At 45.5% G+C, this 18,719-nt stretch overlaps 4 protein-coding genes across 4 annotated transcripts in view; 3 read left to right on the plus strand and 1 right to left on the minus strand.

Annotated features, from left to right (window-relative positions):
* Positions 1-1,723: 1,723 nt before the first annotated feature.
* Positions 1,724-6,341, minus strand: LOC131264271 (erythroid differentiation-related factor 1). The gene is made up of 4 exons (XM_058266592.1): positions 4,844-6,341; positions 3,211-4,678; positions 2,815-3,141; positions 1,724-2,483 (listed from the first exon to the last, which is right to left on the minus strand). Exons 1-4 carry the CDS (start codon positions 6,339-6,341, stop codon positions 1,844-1,846), a joined length of 3,933 nt encoding a protein of 1,310 aa, XP_058122575.1. The 3' UTR covers positions 1,724-1,843.
* Positions 6,342-6,664: 323 nt separating this feature from the next.
* On the plus strand, positions 6,665-12,518 carry LOC131264364 (peroxiredoxin-5, mitochondrial). Its single transcript, XM_058266702.1, has 3 exons — positions 6,665-6,727; positions 7,206-7,561; positions 11,468-12,518. The coding sequence occupies exons 2-3, from the start codon at positions 7,436-7,438 to the stop codon at positions 11,924-11,926; spliced, it is 585 nt and encodes a 194-aa protein (XP_058122685.1). The 5' UTR covers positions 6,665-6,727; positions 7,206-7,435; the 3' UTR covers positions 11,927-12,518.
* Positions 12,519-12,813: 295 nt separating this feature from the next.
* LOC131258869 (DNA polymerase zeta subunit 2) lies at positions 12,814-13,587 on the plus strand. The gene is made up of 2 exons (XM_058260259.1): positions 12,814-12,908; positions 12,976-13,587. The coding sequence occupies exons 1-2, from the start codon at positions 12,884-12,886 to the stop codon at positions 13,557-13,559; spliced, it is 609 nt and encodes a 202-aa protein (XP_058116242.1). The 5' UTR covers positions 12,814-12,883; the 3' UTR covers positions 13,560-13,587.
* A 2,782-nt stretch (positions 13,588-16,369) lies between these two features.
* LOC131259032 (transcription intermediary factor 1-alpha) overlaps positions 16,370-18,719 on the plus strand; it is a 48,606-nt gene continuing 46,256 nt past the window's right edge. The window contains exons 1-2 of the mRNA XM_058260448.1: positions 16,370-16,454; positions 17,897-18,577. Of these exons, the coding sequence (XP_058116431.1) occupies positions 18,434-18,577 (144 nt within the window). The 5' untranslated portion in view covers positions 16,370-16,454; positions 17,897-18,433. The remainder of the gene's footprint in view (positions 16,455-17,896; positions 18,578-18,719) is intronic.

The following is an 18,719-nucleotide window of genomic DNA, read 5'->3' on the forward strand; positions in this document are numbered from 1 at the left end:
GCGCGGGCTGCTGGCCGGGGAATGGATTAAACACGGTCACCCCGTCACTTCTTGCCACCCTTTTTTCCTCCCTTGTCGCCTGCGGGCTTACCGACAGCACCACCTTTAGCGTCATTGCCACCTTTGGCGGTACCGCCGCCTCCAGAGCCTTTTTTCTGAAACAATGTCCGAACTAGAGTTCACGCCGACCACTACCGATTCACTCAACGATACCCCCAGCACAGACGGGGAACCGTTGATTTTTTTTTGCCATGAACAGTACTTACACCACCACCTGGCGCACCGCCTCCGCCGCCTCCACCACCACCACCACCACCTTTGCCTTTACCCATGCTGTATTAACCGCGTTACCACTGGAAGGATGCTAAGGACCTCTTACTGTACGTCGGTTGAAATTGCGCCTGTGTGCCTTTACTCTCCGAACGATCAAGTGATACTGTCGGAGAAATGGTCCCCTCGGGCTGGCAGGATGATTTCAAACAATCAAATACAATTCAAGCAACAACGAAAACATCTTAAAGCACGCATTCGTTCTCTGTCCCGCTGCCTCCAACGGTATCCACTTGACCAAGCGAAACAAGTGGGATACAAGCATTTCCCCCTAAAGGTGACAACACTGTGTGGTGCGCACCAAATTCTTCCTTTGCCTGCTAAGTTTAATGGTTGACCACATAAAAATAGCAAACCCGTATAAAGAAACGTACCCCTTACGTCGGTCCATGCCAGCGTAACAGCTTCCCTCTATAACATTGATCTTGATCCTCATCATTCAAGGCATCCCCGAAATAATTACTTGTCGCCTTACACTGTAGCTTCGGTTTCGTTCAACGACATTGAGCTGGCATCGAACCTTCGTTTAGGGGGTTTTTCGGAACGTTCTATCGTGCAAGGGATGGCCATGAACTTGAAGTGTTTCTCCCGAACAAAGGAGGCGACAACGACATTGGATGCCAAAGCCAGACCCTAGAACGTCCTCCTCGAAGCATTTTGGCAATGGGAATACTTGAATGCAACAAAAACCCACAAGTTTCAATTAGTACATCGTTTCAAAAGTTGTTCATAAATGCAAACAAATATTAGTTACGTAAATCGTTGAAATTTTGAAACGTGCGTTTTTAAGTCGATCAACAAAAATCTAACAACCTTCTAGAGATCAGACATAACTTTTACAAAAATGCTAGCCGCTGCCCGGTGAACCATTAATCATTCGAAATCATCCTCATTGCCGTTCAAGTGTGGCCGAATCGCTTTCGTTATTTCCACGAAAAACATTGCGTGAAAACATGGTGGGAAAATTGTTGATAAACCTCATGTTTAATTAATCGTTTGTTTCTACGCGGTGGCGTCGTTTTGCCAAAAATATCTGGTCAAGCGAAACTTAAATTGTCGCCACGGTCGGTCACAATTCAGAATGGTGGAAAACAAAAACATGATCTTCAAAGATGTTTTTGCGATCTTAATCTCGCAATGTTTTCGCCTTTTCGCGCAATATAAATATGCGTCATCCAACAAGGAGCCTAATCCGGGCGGGATTTGTTGTCAAGTTAATTTTAAGTCACACGTATCGTTGAGTAAATCTTTTTTTACCGCGGATAATTAGAATCTGGTTAGTACGCAAAGGAAAAGAGGAAGCAACCGTCGCGGTATTCTAAGACGCACGACAAACTGGGTCACGAAGGCCGTTCGGATTCATTGATGAGCACGGCGGCGTAGCAGCTAGGGCTAGGTTTCATAGGTTTATTTTAGAAAACAAAAGTGAAGATCCCGCAACGAACTGACTGTATTCAGCATACCTTCCTTCCCCAGCATTAACTGACCCTTCTTGGCAGTAGTACAACCATTTTCATCGCGTCTCAAGGTAAGCGCGATCAAGGTCACAAATTTTCCGTAAAATACACGATAAATGTAAGGCATATTCTCTAATCACCTCAGCACCGTCCCGTGCGATATCTTCCGCGTTTTTGGCCGGACGCTTCTGCAGGGCCACAGCAAACAGCGTCTTGTAGTGGGTAGCGGTTCGATCGGTCGTGCGGTCATTGGTGTCCTTCTTGCCACCCGCCACCATCAGCGCCAGCTTGGTGAGCGTACGAAGCATCACCTGCAGTCGTTTTTCGAACAGTTCCAGTAGTTTTTGTATCTCTCCGAAGCCACCGCTTCCGTCAGCGCCAGGGACGCTTGGCGTTTCGTCCATACCCTGCCCTTTGGTCGAGGCCAGTTGCTCGATCAGTGGATGCGCCTGTTTGCACATGTCCAGGGCGGCCAGCAGATGGCGCGTTTTGGCGGCCGTCGTTGGTGCCTGTTCGCACTGGTACTCCTGCAGCGCAATCCGTTCCATCTGGATCTGAAGGAATTCCTGCGGCTCGGCGAGACTTTCGAATGTTTTGGCAGCCTTCTCGTAGTGCAGTTTCGTTAGCTGCAGGATCGTTTTTCTCCGGTGTTCGTCGGCGGCCGAGCGATAGGACATGTGGTAGTACGAGGCGATCCTAAGTGTAGGTTCACGTGAAGAATGTAACGAAATATCAAAATGATTAAATTTCCTATCTTCTCGTGTACATCCTTTACATGTTTCTTCGAAAAGTAGGCGTGATGTTATACATCGGAATTCGATCACAAAAATCCCTTTTTTACCCCCAGAAAATACTTATTTTTACTTTTGTTCCAAACATTTGAAAATAAAATTTAAAATTTGAATATAAAGTGAAATGAAAATCTCTTCGGAACTGAGATTTGATTTTGTAAATGATAAATTGCGATAGAAGAAACAAAGTCGAAACAAAGTTGTATCAAAGCACTCTTCGATCGTATCGAACTTACCGATGATGAATAAGGGCGGCACGGAATGAGTAAAGAACTTGCTTCGGTCCACTGTTGTCCTGATCGCACAACTTGAGCGCCCGCTGCAACATTTCCACCACCTCCTGTTCGACCTCCTCCTGCGATTGGTGGCCCTGCCCGTCCGGGCTGATCACGTTGTGATCCTGCAGTTGCTTGGCCAGATTAAAGGTGGCAGTGGAAAGCTCCCACGTGACGAGCGACCAGAGATCCGGATGTTCCTTGCGCGACCCAAGCGTCCCGAGAGCCCGCTGATAGTAGGTGAACGCTTCGTGGTAGAATTTTTTCTGTATGTTCACATTATTAGGACTGGAGGAAAATATTTCAAAATGAGTATGTCAGTATGGAGTAAGTCATTTTTAGTACCGTTTAACTTACCTTTCGCCGACCAAGTGGATATGCGCTCGGAATCGCATAAAGCGTCCCATGTTGCAGAGTAGAAACGCAAAATTTGTGGTGTCGTTAACCGCTTCAAACAGCGTCACACCTTTCTGTAACGAATCATACGATTTCTTCGCCAAAAGCTGATACAATGGCTCTCCGCCGGGAGGATTCTCCTTTGTTCCGCTCTCCCCATCAGTCTGTGCTTCTGGCTCGCCCTCCCAGTACTTGTGGTACTCCTCTTGCGCCCAGTGCATATACTTTACCCCCAGCTCGTTTCGAACGCTTCCCAACCGACGCCGTAGCTCATCCTGCGAATCTTTTGACGCGCAAGCGATGGCTGTCTCATAACATCCGCAGCTGGTAACCATCAGCTGCTCGACGTTTTCCGTCGGAACAGGGAGAGTGTTTTCCACCTCGGTGCCAATGTCCTTTACCAGCTCGTCCATGATCAGCTGGTCAAGCCGGTGCACGTCCCGGAACTGCTCCATATACTGCCCAATATGGTCCCACTGTTTGGCCAGCTGGAAAAAGCAATCGCCCGCTCGGCCAAGCAGCAGACTGCGCTGCGATGAGACGGAGGAGATGTACTTTGTCACTACCTGCTGGCACCGGATGGCAGAGTAGAGATGGTGCAGGGTAGTACCGTACCGCTGCTGGGCATAGTGCTGCTCGGCCATGGTCGCGTACACAAGACACGCTTTCTCGAAAAGTAGAATCTTGAGATGTACGTTCCACGATTTTATCACACCAATTTGTCCCTTCAGTAGGAGTGCTCGCGGGTCTATTTCGGCAACGTGTGGCGCATTGGGCTGATCTTCTTTTCCCGCCTTCCCGTGGTTCCGTTCCTTTCGCTTCGAACGTTTCTTACCACCCTTGGCATGGTTAGATTTTTCCTCCTCTAGCCCACTGTTCCGATTCTCCCCCACATCCTTTCCCTTCCAGCCCATCGGAATGACCCGATCGGGATCGACCGGACGCGGCTCCCCACCGATCGGTTCGTACGGTAACGGGATCGCACTGTCCGATTTGGCCATATTCTGGTGCATCTCTTCGTGGATAATCTTGCGCCGTTCGGCTTCCTTTTCCTTCTCCTTCTGCTTTTGCTCCTCGTAGCTGTCGAAGTACTGCAGACACTGCAACCCATCCACAATGTGCTGCAGTGCGGTGTGACACCGTTCCGCCGTGTCGCACACTAGTGGCTCCGGGCGGGAATTGTGTTTGCCGAAACGCTCGTCTGCCTTGTACTCTTTCAGTGTGTCCTGGATGCTCTTGATGGCAGCTTCCAGTTTTCCGTTGCATCCGTTACCACCATCGTCCCCGTTGGTCGTAATGTTCTCCTTCGACCCGTGACCATCGTCTTCGGTGTCGGGGTCATTTTCTGAGGGCGTCGAGATGCGTTCTCCGAACAAATAAGCCGATTCATCATCCTCTTCATCAACGGCGTTATTAAATTTGGGGGATCCTTTCAAATCAAAGCAAGAAAAATGTGTTAATATGATGAAATAAAAGTGACTGATTCAGACATTAACGTGTCTATGGGACATACTTATTTGGGTAATTTTCTAAATTCTTAAATTCTAGACAAAAACAGACAAATAATGAATGACTCTTAAGGCTACTAGCCTACCTGGATCGGTATCGGCAGGAATGTGCAAATCCGAGAGGATATAGTGTGACGAGGTAACGATTTGTGGATACTTTTCCTTCGGCAACAGTTTGATGCAATTATTGAGCAAGGTTCGGATTGCACCAGCCTTAGAGGCCGACAGGTTTCCACCTTCGATGGAGTTTTTCATGTTTCTCGCCACCGTATAGAGTAACATCGCCACTGGCACGGTGAATGGATTCTGTCCGTTTGGAGACCCACCGGTGGCGGGCAACTTTGGTGTCCCGTCACCGGTTACACCATCCTCGTCATCCGGTTCCTCGGGCGGTAGCTCTTCGTTATCGTCATCGTCTCCATCGGTAGTGCCACCGTGTGCCTTGCACAGTGTGGTCAGATCGTACAGTTTAACCACATCGTCATTCCGAGCCTTAAACAGCCAGTACGTGTGACCCGCCTTCGTGACGTTCGCCTTCAGAAAGGCCAGTATGTTTTGGGCTACGTTGCGGATGAGTTGTGGTGAGAATTCGGAATTTTCCAGCCGTGGCAAATCTTCCGTCTTTATCAGCCCATACCGCTGAACGATACCGTCCAGATGGTAGCACATGACCACCTCTGGCACGTTGGACATCAGGTTGTCCAGCCAGTAGTCGATACCGGTGAGCACGTTGATCGGTTTCGTTTCGTCGCGCAACCGAAGGCTTATGCAAGGTCTATTTGCTCCGCCAAAGATGGGCATATCTGTGCCGATCAGCATGCGGATGTCTTCGAATGTCCAAATAACGTTCCTATTAAACACGTGGTTCGTCTGCTGCGCATCGGGAAGATTTTCCTCTTTCGACGGCTCCGGTAGAACCGGACCGGCCAGGGGTAACGGTTTGTACGGTGCACAATCGTTCGGCCCGTTATAGGTCAGCTCGTCCGTTGCCTCATCCTTTTCGCCCGACTGCAAACTGTGGTAGAGAAACTTGGACGTAAGATACTTCTGCTGGAACGCTTCACGTGTTTTCGGGTGGAGGAACAGCTTCCGCTCATTGTCACTCAGACTTTTAAGAATGTTTTCGTAGATAAACGATCGTAACCACTGCCACTCGCTCTCCTCCTGGCGCAGCAAGTATTTGGCCACATCGAACTCGTCAATCAGCAGCGTATTTTCGATTCGATGCACAATCATCGATATGACGCTCTTGGGCGAGTACGGCAGCTTGAGCAATCGTTTGATATTTTCCGCATCCGACACCACATCCACCCCGCCTACACAGTCCGGGAACATGTTCGCCATCCGAAAGCTGCTGAATCCGGCCTGATGCGATAGGAACTGTCCCAAGCCGTACGAGTTGGCCGAATTGCTGAGCCAGTTCGACGGTGGCATGTTGAGATTGGTGTTACACTTTAACCGACCGAACGGGACCGCACTTTGAACGATGGAAAACCGTACGATGGCATTCGATTTTACCTCCATATCTGCGTGCCGGTCCGATACTGCCGTAACCGGGCACAGTGCGATATCGATATCGTCCATCTGGTGGGAGGAATAGATGAAACTTGATTGAACAGTTTGCTAACTGAGACAAACTTTTCCTATTATTCAGTGTACCTTTGTAAGCGCCACCCAGTCGGTTGTTACATGTGGAAACAATTAAATGAATCGGTCGTTTTCGTTAGATTCGTTCCGCAACGATGTCTTTGGCTTCTAGAATGTGTGAGACCGTGCTAGAAAAGTATTGTTTTGACAGCTACAACAGCTGGTTTGTTTTGTTCGTAGTTTACCCAAGGTAAGTAGAAACGTGATCTTGGAGCAGCGAGAGAATTCCCGGGCTCTATCAACCTTGTATTTGATGACAAAAGGTAGTTCAGGTTGTGCAACAACACATTGCGGTTCGTGTTTCTTTCGACGAAGGAAATAAGGTAGTAAAAATTCCCATAATATCGGTTTTTTATCAGAAATAGTTTCTTTATTACCTGATTTCTTCAAGTATTAATTCAGCGAGCATTCGCGACTGTTGGGAAAGGATATACAGCACTCGTTTGTTTTCACTTTTTATCCGCCTACTGTTGTATGTGTCACTATGGCAGGGGTGTTAGTGGTGTGTTTTTATCCTTACACAACAGCTGTAAATATCCGCCGGCAAATCCCGATGTCCCCCATGCCGTGCTCGTTAAATCCTCGTTAGCTTCTTGTTAGTCCTTGCTCCTCCCGTGGGCCATATGTAGTCGGTGTATCCAACCGGATTGGTTCATAAAAAAATCATTCGCAAACGAACTTCATTTCCCAAACGTATCGCTAGCACACCGGAGAAGGAGGCTACGATAGAAACAAAAAAAATACCTCGGTATACAGACACGATTCGTTCGCTACAGTAGAATCTTTATTTTTTTATTACAGCTAACTCCAAACAGATAGCAGAACGAAGCAAAGATACAGCACTAGTTCTGTCCTGCTCAGTTTAGTACGTGTTTCCAGCAGCAGCACATCTTCTCCTCAACGACCCCCTGACTTCTGTGCTCCACGAAGCGCGGTTGTTCTTGCCGACCGGTTTGTGTGTTGCTTTCTCTGCGTTCCGTCCCGTTCCGGTTCCTGTCTCTTCGTGCCGGTTGCCACCCGCCTGAACATTGATGAATTCACTCGTGCGTCCGTCGTGTACCTTCATTAAGTCCTGTGTGCTGAACCAGTGCGGACGTCCCCAACAGTTGCTGAACGTTGCTGCCTCATTCCATACCTCGAAGATGGTGCAAATTAAGGTAAATGTGCTTCAAAACTATTCACCTGCGAAAGTGGTGCAATTCAACAGTGCGTTGTGCAATGGAACGTAATTATCACCAAACAAACACATCGCGCATTACATAATGCCCCTCGAGGCGTACATTCAACACTTCCGCCGCAATATGACGCGTTTTGTTTAGCGTGTTCTCGAACCGCCGCGTCCCATCTATCGGTCATCGGACATATCAGTGGCAAATGGAGGATCAAGCGTTAGTTCTGTCGATTGGTCACACTGCGGTTGGAGCGGCGTTTCGTTTGCATACATAAGTATGTTTGGTGCATAATTTAATGTGAAGAAAAGGGAAGGGTTTGATAAAAATTTTAATCGTAGAACCTCACCTAGAATTTTATTTTGCAACGAGTTGCAAACTTTTTAAAAATTAGAAAGGTGGAAAATTTAACATTTAAAATCAGGAATGTTTGATTCCGAGTTGATGAGGAAATTCCAAACAAAGCTCGGAAAAATTGTTTAGGGTAGTGCTAGAACCCCTTTAGAATACCATGGAGATCAAACAAAACACGTCTGAAAGGCGTGTGGCCGATTGCCACACCACTCTTTAACAATCATTTAAAGTGCGGTCTGCCCAAACCAAACCTTGGCACACAACAAGGAAGTAAGGATGGGGAAGGTTTTCCCAGGTGCACAGCAGCATGTCGGTGCATTCGCCGTTCGCTCGTGCATTGTTTGTGATTCCATTAGGCAAATGCAAATTTGCCTACCGGCCAGGTGAAACAAACAATAACCGTTCGAAGCCACGTATATGCTCCGTTTTTCATTTTTTTTTTGTTTTGCTTGGGGGCTCGGATTCTGCTAAAGGACAGAATCGGTTGGGTAGCGTGTGAACAGAGACATAAAGGATAACGTTGTCCCACTAACCAGCGCCTACATTCGAGCCATTTGGGCGAATATTCGCACGTACGCCCGCGATCGATACTAACGAGCCGGGCCGTGTACCCTTTCTGTGTTATTTATGATTCTCTTCCCATACGGCATGTGTGTCCTGTGCAGACATCACATCTCACACCATATGACGAAGCAGGGAAAAATGACGGCAGGACGAAGGAGCATGCTTTTCTTTTAAGGTGCGCTCGTGCAGAAGCAACCGTGCGGTAATGCCACTGCACTTGAAATTTGAGCTGGTTTGAAAATTATCATAGCAGGCTTGGTTGTTCTGCTCTACTGTGCTTTCCACGTGGTTACATTTTTCGAATTTCGCTCGTTTTATTGCACAGAAAAAAAAATCTACCTCGTTGTTAAGGAAACAGAGAAACCACCCACCACCCACACGGTTCACTTTTCCGGCACATTGAACAACGTTGGTTGGCCATCGTGGGAAATTTCCGCTCATTCTTTTCCAACACACACCAGGACGTTTGACGTCGGCGGCAAAGTAGGCAGAACATTGACGGTAACGAGTGGGGAAATGTTATTTTTCTGACGACGTCCTTTGGGGCTTAATGTTCGCTGCCCCGGCAGGCATGTGGAGGTGTGCGTTGTTCTTTTTCCTTTCGTCATCAGTCGCATGGTTTTTGCTCTACCTTACGAGAACACCACATCCTAGAAGCGAAAAGTTCGTGGTAAGGATCATATTATCTTAGCCTAACCGAACCATCCCTGGACGGTGCTGTTCGGTAGTTTAACCTTTATGCGCCGGTTTGTTGATTCGGTAAACATAACCAAAGATACGTGTGTTTGTGTATCTTTCAAAGTGGACTCCCCGGCACTACTGCTCACACTACCTTGACCAACCGTCGCCCTCAACTGGTGGCCCCGGTACGCAATAGGAGTTGAAGAACTTTGGGATATACTATTTGTTGATTCAGTTGGGCTTTGGGGTGTTCGGACGGCGGCGAAAGCTTTGTATCGCCACGGAGAGCAAGGAAAGTTTATTCAGAGTACCCCATGAGCTGGAATAACTTCACCAACCCGATAGAAACCGCAATGGAGGAAGCAGCGCTTTCCGGAAAATCCTTTTTAATTGGGTTTTAAGGGAAAGCGCACGCACACACAAAGAGGAATGCGTAGATAAGATCTAGAATAGAGAGAAGGGTGGCATCTTTGCTACTCATTCTAGTCAGTTATTTTTCACCTTTGCTTTCCAAGGGGTCACGGTAAAACTTTTGTGGTTATTCTTTGAAATAAGGGATGTTTTCTGGTCTTTGTTCGCGTGCCGTATTTTGCTCTATGGCTGTGGAATGTTTAACCTAAGGATATCTTAAGTTAATCAAGGTACTTTGTTCTACGAAACGGAGCTGAGCAGAGAACAAACCCTTGAGGAATCAGTTTTGTTTCAATCAAACATATCGTTCCAACTGGGCCTTTAATTGGATTTGATCTGTTTAAGGAAATATTTTCCTAACTCATCTGTTCATTTAAATAGCTAAAATAAAATAATTTTAATGCGAAATTTAAAAGTTTCTTGTTTACAATGACAATTGGCAAATCTTTCGTGAAAAAAGCAACGACAGTAATTGTAACATTTTGTCAAAATTTAGGTCGTGTCATATTAAAACATGTCATGAATAATTCCAGTAGTTATGTTGTTTTATAACCGTCAATAGTTGTGTATAAAATAAAACGGGCAATGTCACTTTAAGTTGAATTGTATGAGTTGGATCGATTCACCTCATTGAACCGTTGGATAGTGGGAAAAACTCTAGACAACTTGAACGGTAACACTCGTTTCGATGTTAACGAAATTTGGGTACAAATATACCGAGCGATAACGGTGACTTGCAGTATGCGTATTGTGCGTGCGCTTATCTTGTCCTGTTCATAAAATCCCGAAGCACCCAACTCAATTCATCCGCATCGATGGGCTAAAAGATAGATCGAGAGAGTAGTTTGTGATACAAGTGATACTTGAAACCACTTTGCCGGCCAGGCAAAGCAAAAGCACAAAAGGTCGCTCCATTCAGAAAGACCCCATCCTACGGTTGATGGATTTGATGAGGACGTTTTTGTCGATGGGGAAAGCACGACTCAGCATGCCGTGAAACTTTAGCTCCGATGGAAGAGTGGGCATAACTCACACGAAAAAAACAAATGCACGGAAGGGTACGAATTAATTATATTGGATTACGAGACTCAAATTCAATTACGGCAAACCGATTCAATTTATACCGTCATCAACGTGCGTTTGTATGTTACGCCGAATGGGTGGTAATGGTGGGCTTGATTAGAGATTTGAATTGAAGTAGAAAATTAATGGCCTTCATCAGGAGAATATCACCATGATACTCATTCCGGAGCATGCAGCGCCTATCGATATTTTTCACGAACCCACCATTCGTTTTGGATAGGCTTTTCACATGCAAATGCCGGAACCCATCGTGGCAACATCACACTCATCCGTCCAAGCCCTCCCCTCAGCCTGGCACATAACGATTCATTAAAAACGTTCCAACCGCAAACGATAACGCAAATGGGAATTCATGACCGGAGTAATATGTGTGTGTCCCACGATTATTGCCATCGTGTCCCGGGCCGTTATGGATCCTTGGTGAGCTGTGCCGCATGAAATATGTATTATCTCATTTGTTTTCGGTCCGCCCGGGGAAAAAGGAATGAGGTTAAAGGAAGTTACCTGTCGGACAGGGGAATGGGGGGTCGGTAGATTATTGCTTGCTTAAAGTGGGATGATGCGGGGTTGGTTCTCGGGTCGGCGATCTATATTTCATTGCCGGTGTCCTTTTGGTGGTGTAATGGCAAGAATCGAAGGTAAATGGTCCGTAATAAATCGATACTTGTCGCTGTGTGTGTGTGTGTGTGTTCGTGGTTAAGGGGAAAAGGTGGTTTACAGCTTTTCGTAACTAACGCGTTGTCTCATTTACTTTCTTCTTTTTTCCATGCTCATGCACTACAACGACGGCTATGACGGAAGGAAGGAGATAAGGTACCCTCGGTCGACCTGTTCGAGGATTCACCGGCCAACAAAGTCAACGTAGCGGATCTGTGCGCCGGCAAGAAGGTGATCCTGTTTGCCGTTCCTGGCGCCTTCACGCCCGGCTGCTCCAAGACCCACCTGCCGGGGTACGTCGAGAAGGCAGCGGAACTGAAGTCGTCTGGTGCGACGGAAATTGTGTGCGTTTCAGTAAACGACCCGTTCGTCATGTCCGCCTGGGGCAAGCAGCACAATGCCAGCGGTAAGGTGCGCATGCTGGCCGATCCGGCCGCCGCCTTCACGAAGGCCCTCGATCTGGGCGCCGATCTGCCACCACTCGGTGGCCTACGCTCGAAGCGGTACTCGATGGTGCTGGAGGATGGCGTGGTGAAGTCACTCAACGTGGAACCGGACGGTACGGGACTGTCCTGTTCGTTGGCCGACAAGATCAAGCTGTAGACGAACACCCTCTCACACACGCAAGCACTGTTTTCCACTTTGTGAGCATCTTTTTTCTCTCAATTAACGCTCAATTATCGCGGAAGATTTAGCAACGCCGCGGATACAGTCACGATAAACCAGTACCAACATTGCAACCCTGTGACCCAATAGATGTTACCCTCGTAGGATAGAAGTTAAAAACATTGCGATCGAAATTCTAAACCACTCACTTTGCTACTTACGGTAATTGTCTTTTGCTAATTGTTGAACATCATCGAGTCGTTTCTGTCCCTATTGGAGCATTGATAAGTGTTATAAAAAAAGGATACCTGAGAGAAGAAATATATACATATATCAACATCCCAATTTGTGTGCACATTGAGAACAATAACTAGCGGATTATGTCCCTATTCGCAGTGGGAATAATTCAGGCTAGAACCCTGCTAAACTACTATCACGCGATCCCAATTTTGGCAAGACGCTAAGAATAGAACCTGCAACATACAGCGGGTGTATGTGCCGTTCGAATATAGAGAAACATTTCATTGAATTAGAAATTTGATGGAATAATAGTAATGCAAGAAATACATACATTTTGCTATGCATCATACTTGATTGTTGTTTTGTGTACAATGATTGGAAGAAAAACTGTTGAACTTGCTCAATATTTTATTCAACATTATCCAGGAAAAATAACATCTTCCAGATCTAGGATTTGTTAAAAGTCTGCCCAACGGTATACAAAAGCAATTGATCGGAATATAGCGTTTGAAGCGATCATTTCAAATCGTGAAACATGATTAGCGCCATCTGGTAGCAATTGTCTTGCTCTATTCTACGTGAATCGTTTTTCGCTTGTTGACGGCGAAAATTAAATTGATGTTGTCAAACATTCCACAATCAAAATTATGCAAACAAACTTATTTGTTTCGCGCTTCTAGACGCTATCTAAACATACAAGGAAAAGTGAAGAAGATGGGACCGGGTTTAGAAAATCTTGGTAAGCCGATTATACGTACAGGCCAATTTTGTTACCTTTTTAAAAATCGATTTGCTTCTTTTCGTAGAAAATGACGTCATCATGGAAATGGTAGAAATATACGTAAACGCAATACTATACAAACGAAACCTCTATCCGGAAGCAATTTTTCGTGCCCGCAAAGCGTACAACATTCCCGTGTACATGTCGATTTACAAGACTTTGAACGAGTACATCGAGAAGACCCTTCGGGCGGCCCGTGAATTGAATCGGACGCACAAACTGCGGCGTTTGGAGGTGCTCATCTACCACGACGAGGAGAAACCGAAGGAAAGTTACGTGTTCGACTTTGATCATAAAGGGTTTGCCCTGGAAAAAGATCAATGTATGCTTGCGTTCGAGGAAGAGCTACGATCATCACTGCTGGCGCTAGACTCCCGGATGAAAGATCTGAAACCGCTCCCCGCGGACGACGATGTGCGATTTAAAATTGTACTTCACACGACGGAGTCGGCGTTCGTGAAAATCGGGACCGATCCAAGGCTGCAGAGCTTCCCGTTCGTTAAAAACAATGCGATCGAAGAAGCGATGGAAAAGTCCAAAATACAGCTATTGCCGGTCCAGCACACATCTTCTGTAGGAATACAAGTTTATGTCGAAGAGTACAATTAACATAAGAAGATTAATGAATAAAGTTTTTGACCCATTTTTTTAACCACTGTGTCTTTCTATTCGAATTTGAGCAAAAGACTAGTTTTAAAAAACGAAAAGATCTTTTTTGAATTTACTCAGCACAGATCTGCGGCTAGCTGCGCAAAGTAACGAACGCGGATAGCATAAACGCACTGAAACAGCCGGCACGTCTTCACGAATACAAAGATGGCGTCACACTGCATGGTAGACAGTAGTGATGGAAAAACTGAATCCCTACAAGGATTCGAATCTTTCGATTCAAATCCATTCTGAGATCCGGATCTTCGAATCCGAATCCCAATCCGTCATGCTCATCTAATGCCGATTTTTCATCTGATGTGTTACTTTAACAATTGTACAATCAATGGTTGAATTGATCCAAAGGCTAAATCGAGCTTGTGAATGGTCCCCAGGACAATCTGGATCGCTATCGCTATCGAGATAAAGAATTGCAAATTCTCTCGCAAAATCGCAAAATCTCTCTTTCGAAGAGAGAATTCGCGAATCAGGAACTATCAAACTGGGTTTTCCTGGGATTATATGAAAATTACATTTGGAGGTTTTCTAACCTCAACTATCAGTCACTCCTCATCGCCATCACTTATAGTCAACCGGGCCAATTTCGAGTTGGCAATGCAGGTATTAAAGTTGTGTGTCTTGAGCAGACCTTTCATTTGAATCGTGAAAATCGGTTCAAAGAATCAAAAGTTATTAACAAATTAGCAATTTTTTGCCTAAATGGCTATTCGAAGTATTGAGTACCTTGTTCCGGTCGAACCGGTAGATTTCCGAAGCTTTTCGAAAAATAAACTTTCTCAAAAACTAGAAAATATAGAATGATCTATTGTTAGACAAAGTTGTGTGTCTTGAGCAGACCTTTCATTTAAGGGGTCACATGTACAAATCGGTTAAGCAGTTGCAAAGTTATTAACAAATTTGTTATTTCAGCAGAAGATACCAACCAAGGTTTCTGCATCTACACCTCAGAATTTCATAAACTAAGAATTACGAAAGAGTCTTTGTTGCACAGAGCTATCAGTCTTTAAAAGACCTTTCATTTGAGGGGTCTGGAATTAAAATTGGCCAAGCCACTAAAAAGTTATTGAGAAATTAGCCATTATTTACAGTTGTGACCAAGGTTTTTGAAGCTTGTTGATGCCAGTTTGGCGCTAGTTTCGTCCGTAGTGGTGGGTAAACCAAATCCCCAAATCCTAATCCCAATCCAAGAAACAGTCGGAACAGTCCAAGCAGCGGATAGTGGTCCTTTGGAACTGTAGACTTTTGTGCACAAAATTTTGAAAGGCCTGGTACCAACGTATTTGGGGGAAAGGATAGTGGTTGGGTCTGACGTGCATCGGTATCACATTCGTAATGCCGGTGAGCCAAGACTTCCTGGCTAATTGTCTGGAACGAAATTCGTTGTTTTTAAAGGAGTACATTGGTACAACAGGATGCCGAAAGAGATTAAACAAGCGCGAAATCTAAGAGAGTTCAATCGCCTTTGCGTCGTATTCGTGAAGAAAGTTGTCAGACGCTGTGCTTGCAATGTATTTAGTAAATTTTGTAGTTTTTGAGCCTTTTATTTTTATTTAACTTAATAGAATGAATGAGTCTACATAGTTTTGAGACACGCGCGCGTATACGAGGACAATTGGTGGACATGGCTGTACGAAAAGGACTAATAGTATCTACACATCTCGCTGTAGTTGGGTCCCTTTCTGTTCTTGATAGTGGCACCACATTATCAACCAATGGTAATTGGCGGGGGGAACTACAAACAGAGCATAAATACCCTCTTACCCTCCGGAAAGGTGCCTCGTTAACCTTGGGGGACTTACCTTTCGAGGTGGTTGCTCGGGACCGTTGTATGGAAGGAACAAGATCAGGTCCCTTAAGTAGTACTGGTGGATTTCACTACACTATCAATCATTGATAGCTGGCGGTGTTAAACAAAACTGTGCGAAAATACCTGTCCTACTCCAGAAAGTGGTCTCCTTTTGCTAGTTGGGAAATCTAAGATGTACCCCTTTGTGCAATCGATGGCGACCGTATGAATGGAGCAGAGTTGGATGCGATTGTTCTGGAGAGTATTGCCCCAATGCCCCCTCGTTTGATGATTTATATTTAATATCGCAAGATACTTTCGTCCCTCTCAAACCTATGTAGGGGTAAGCGGTGAGACTCATCATGATCATCATCATCATCATCATCATCATCATGTAAACAAATCAATGTCAGTCTGGAAATTGTGTATCCTAATCTGAATCAACAGAATCCGATCAGAATCCGGTAAAAATGGTCTGGTCCTGATGAAATGGGTTTGGTTGGGTAGAACAACTCGGATAATGGACATTCTACTGTATTTCTTTGTAAAAAATAGGTTCCAGGATTTTTTCTAGAGCCTAACTTGCAAATCGCGCAAAAAACTCAATCTATGTCCATTGGACATTCTACCCAGCGTTCGATTTGAGTAAACTTAAATCAATTACATTGTCTCTAGATCGACTAGTTATGTGACTAATTCGACTCAAATCATTGTGAGCCGATTCAAACAGTTTAGGATCAAGTCAGAATCGAATCAAATCGAGTCCCAAACCAATCAAATCTGATTCGAATCCTAATCGAATCAAATCTTTAGAATCCGTCAGATGGGATTCGAATCTTTAGAATCCGTCTAGGGATCGAATCTTCGAATCTTCCGAATCCCGATTCTGCCAACACTAGTAGACAGAGCGAGAAAACTTTTCGTGCAATGTTGTCGTCAAAGTGCTTCATCGTCGTTCGGATGCTATTCGCTTGCGATTGCAAAGGAGTCTGCCGCCGCTGTCATCACAGAAAAGGACGCGCAGGATAAAAATACTACATTTTCCAAAAGTACGAGCAATGCTTCTTTATTCTTTTGTGTAGTTCAGTCAAATAATAAGAAAAATATATTTTGCGGTGAGTGCGTGGGTTTCATAAGCGTTGGTAAACGAAAATATTGTGCGTGGGAAACAGGGTCGTGTTTTGAGGGGTTTTACGTGGTATTCTGTGATCGGTGCTAGCAGCTCTTGAATGAAACGACGTACGGCAAATTACCATTTAGCAGACGTACGGTGAAATTGTGCAGCCGATGTTGGAGATTACCTTTTTTAGCCGGAAGAATCTATGAGTTCGCTACATTCGGTTCTTAAAACTGAAAGTTTAGTTTGTTTCACAAAACAAATGTGTGTGCTAAAGTGTGTTCACTTGTACCGCGATGGTGGTAGAGGTTATCTGATTGATTGCAAGTAAGTTTTAGGAGAAGAACGGTACCCTTCAACAAGCTCCAGAAGTTAATTGACCCAATCAGCTGCGTCATAAAAGTGCTTGTAGCTGCTAAATACAGGGTTATTGCTAGTTTTCACCAAACCTCCTGGTTCATGTTGCCAGCAATCAAATGCATCAATGCTGAATCGCCCGCCTATGGAATCGGTGATGTTCTGAAGTGTATGAGACGATGTGGCTTCGTCGTATAGCATAAAAAAGGTGTTCCTCACAGCATCCAAGTTTGCCTGGTTCGTACGGTTTCGAGAATGTTCGATAAAAGTTCGTCGGTTCATGGAAAGTTTAACAAACAGAAAAGTCTCATTAATTGCTGCCCGTTCCTGACAAGCTCTTGCCGCGGCCCTAGCGGACGCCAGCGGCGTGCGGTGTGACCAGCACGACCGGGTGCGCGAGTTTTCATCGGCGGCCATTTTCCTTCGTGGCGCTCTTTCAGGGCTTCCAGGGGTGCTTCGCATCGATGCTTTATGGTGCGTGCGTGTGTGTGGCTGAGCGTGCGAAATTCGGTGTGCATGGAAAGCATAGTTTTGCTTCGTGAATTTCGCAGCGGCTTCAGAATCGGAAAAGGGCAGGTCGGCGTTTGCTCCCGGAGCGATGTCAATAACATCAGCAAGTCGCGTATTTTCCTCAAAGCAGGCCCTACCGCTGTGTTGGTGTGTCGTGCTTCTGCAGCAGCGAAGGGAAAAATAGAAAGTGTGAGCGCAAGTGTGCGTTATGTGAATGTGTGTGTTTGTGTGTACATGTACAAAGCGAGAAGCTTGTGAAAAAAGGGAAAAAACGCAGCACAGAAGCGCCACCGCTGCGTTTGGCCCTTCCATCCCTTCCTGCTCCTGGCGTTTGGCGTCCTGTGCCAATGTCTGCCGTTATATACTAGGGCAAGGTTGCCAAGCTATTGTCGATGTGTGTATGTGTGTATGTGTGTGTATGTGAGGGGAAAAGGATCTCTGTTGGAGGTGGAAGTGGAAGAAGCTGAGGTGAAATAAAATGTGTTTGTTGTTTTGGTTTTTCCATAGGTAACATCATCAGGATGCCGCGGCTAGTGGGGTGTGGAAAAATGGCCTCAAAGTAATTTCCAGGATATCCGACAGGATCCGTGGACCAGTATAATTCCTTGTGTATGTGTATTCCCTGATGTGTGCGCTCAAACTTTACCACGATTGCATTGGAGTTTATGATGCGAAACTCATCCGATGCACCCGCGAGGTGCTAAAAAAGTGTTTGGTTTGAAATTAGCGAAAGTTAGCGTAGTGTTGGATTTCGATCATTCACACCGTCACACTTTCAACCCATTTCGTGTGTTGGTGAAAGTGAGGTGAAAAAGTGATCAAAAATCCTTTCGCTAGAGGAAAGCCATCCTCGGGGCCAGGTCGTCAAGGTTTCCCGGTGTCAACCGCGAGGTCAAGGTCAGCCATTTGGGTGAAGAAAAATCAGAATCGTGAGACCACCGAATGTTCTTGTCCAACACGTGGATCAGTGTGCTAAAGCGGAAGATTAATTGAATCTCGTAACCCCCGGTAACGACGGGGTCCTCGTCCCCTGTACTCTGCACGATGGCGTCCTCGGTTGGCAACATGGAAACGGACGACCTTTCCGATACCATGAACGATTTTCTCCCACTGCTGCCGGAAAACATCAAGCAGGAACTGTTCGATGCCACGGAGAAGGGCAACCTTTGCGACAGTGTGGAAAATAAGGTAAGTCATACCAATGGAATGCAATAGGTATTTATTCGTTAGTCGAAAGATAATTCCTTTCGATCATGTTTTAAAAATGGATTATGCCAGATTTCATTATCTCTATTTCCATATTATATGTTCTAATTATTTTTAATAACGT

Source organism: Anopheles coustani, chromosome 3 (genome assembly GCF_943734705.1).
Source record: "Anopheles coustani chromosome 3, idAnoCousDA_361_x.2, whole genome shotgun sequence".
Classification (NCBI taxonomy): Eukaryota; Metazoa; Arthropoda; class Insecta; order Diptera; family Culicidae; genus Anopheles; species Anopheles coustani.

Bases quoted from the DNA above. Each gene is read 5' to 3' on its own strand.
- LOC131264271 (XM_058266592.1), bottom strand. From the start codon at position 6,341: ATGGACGATATCGATATCGCACTGTGCCCGGTTACGGCAGTATCGGAC. The intron at 4,679-4,843 runs GTAGGCTAGTAG...TTGATTTGAAAG, and splicing joins TCCTGCCGATACCGATCCAG to GATCCCCCAAATTTAATAAC. The intron at 3,142-3,210 runs GTAAGTTAAACG...ATTTTCCTCCAG, and splicing joins ATCCACTTGGTCGGCGAAAG to TCCTAATAATGTGAACATAC.
- LOC131264364 (XM_058266702.1), top strand. From the start codon at position 7,436: ATGAATTCACTCGTGCGTCCGTCGTGTACCTTCATTAAGTCCTGTGTG. The intron at 7,562-11,467 runs GTAAATGTGCTT...CTATGACGGAAG, and splicing joins CGAAGATGGTGCAAATTAAG to GAAGGAGATAAGGTACCCTC.
- LOC131258869 (XM_058260259.1), top strand. From the start codon at position 12,884: ATGGGACCGGGTTTAGAAAATCTTG. The intron at 12,909-12,975 runs GTAAGCCGATTA...TTCTTTTCGTAG, and splicing joins ACCGGGTTTAGAAAATCTTG to AAAATGACGTCATCATGGAA.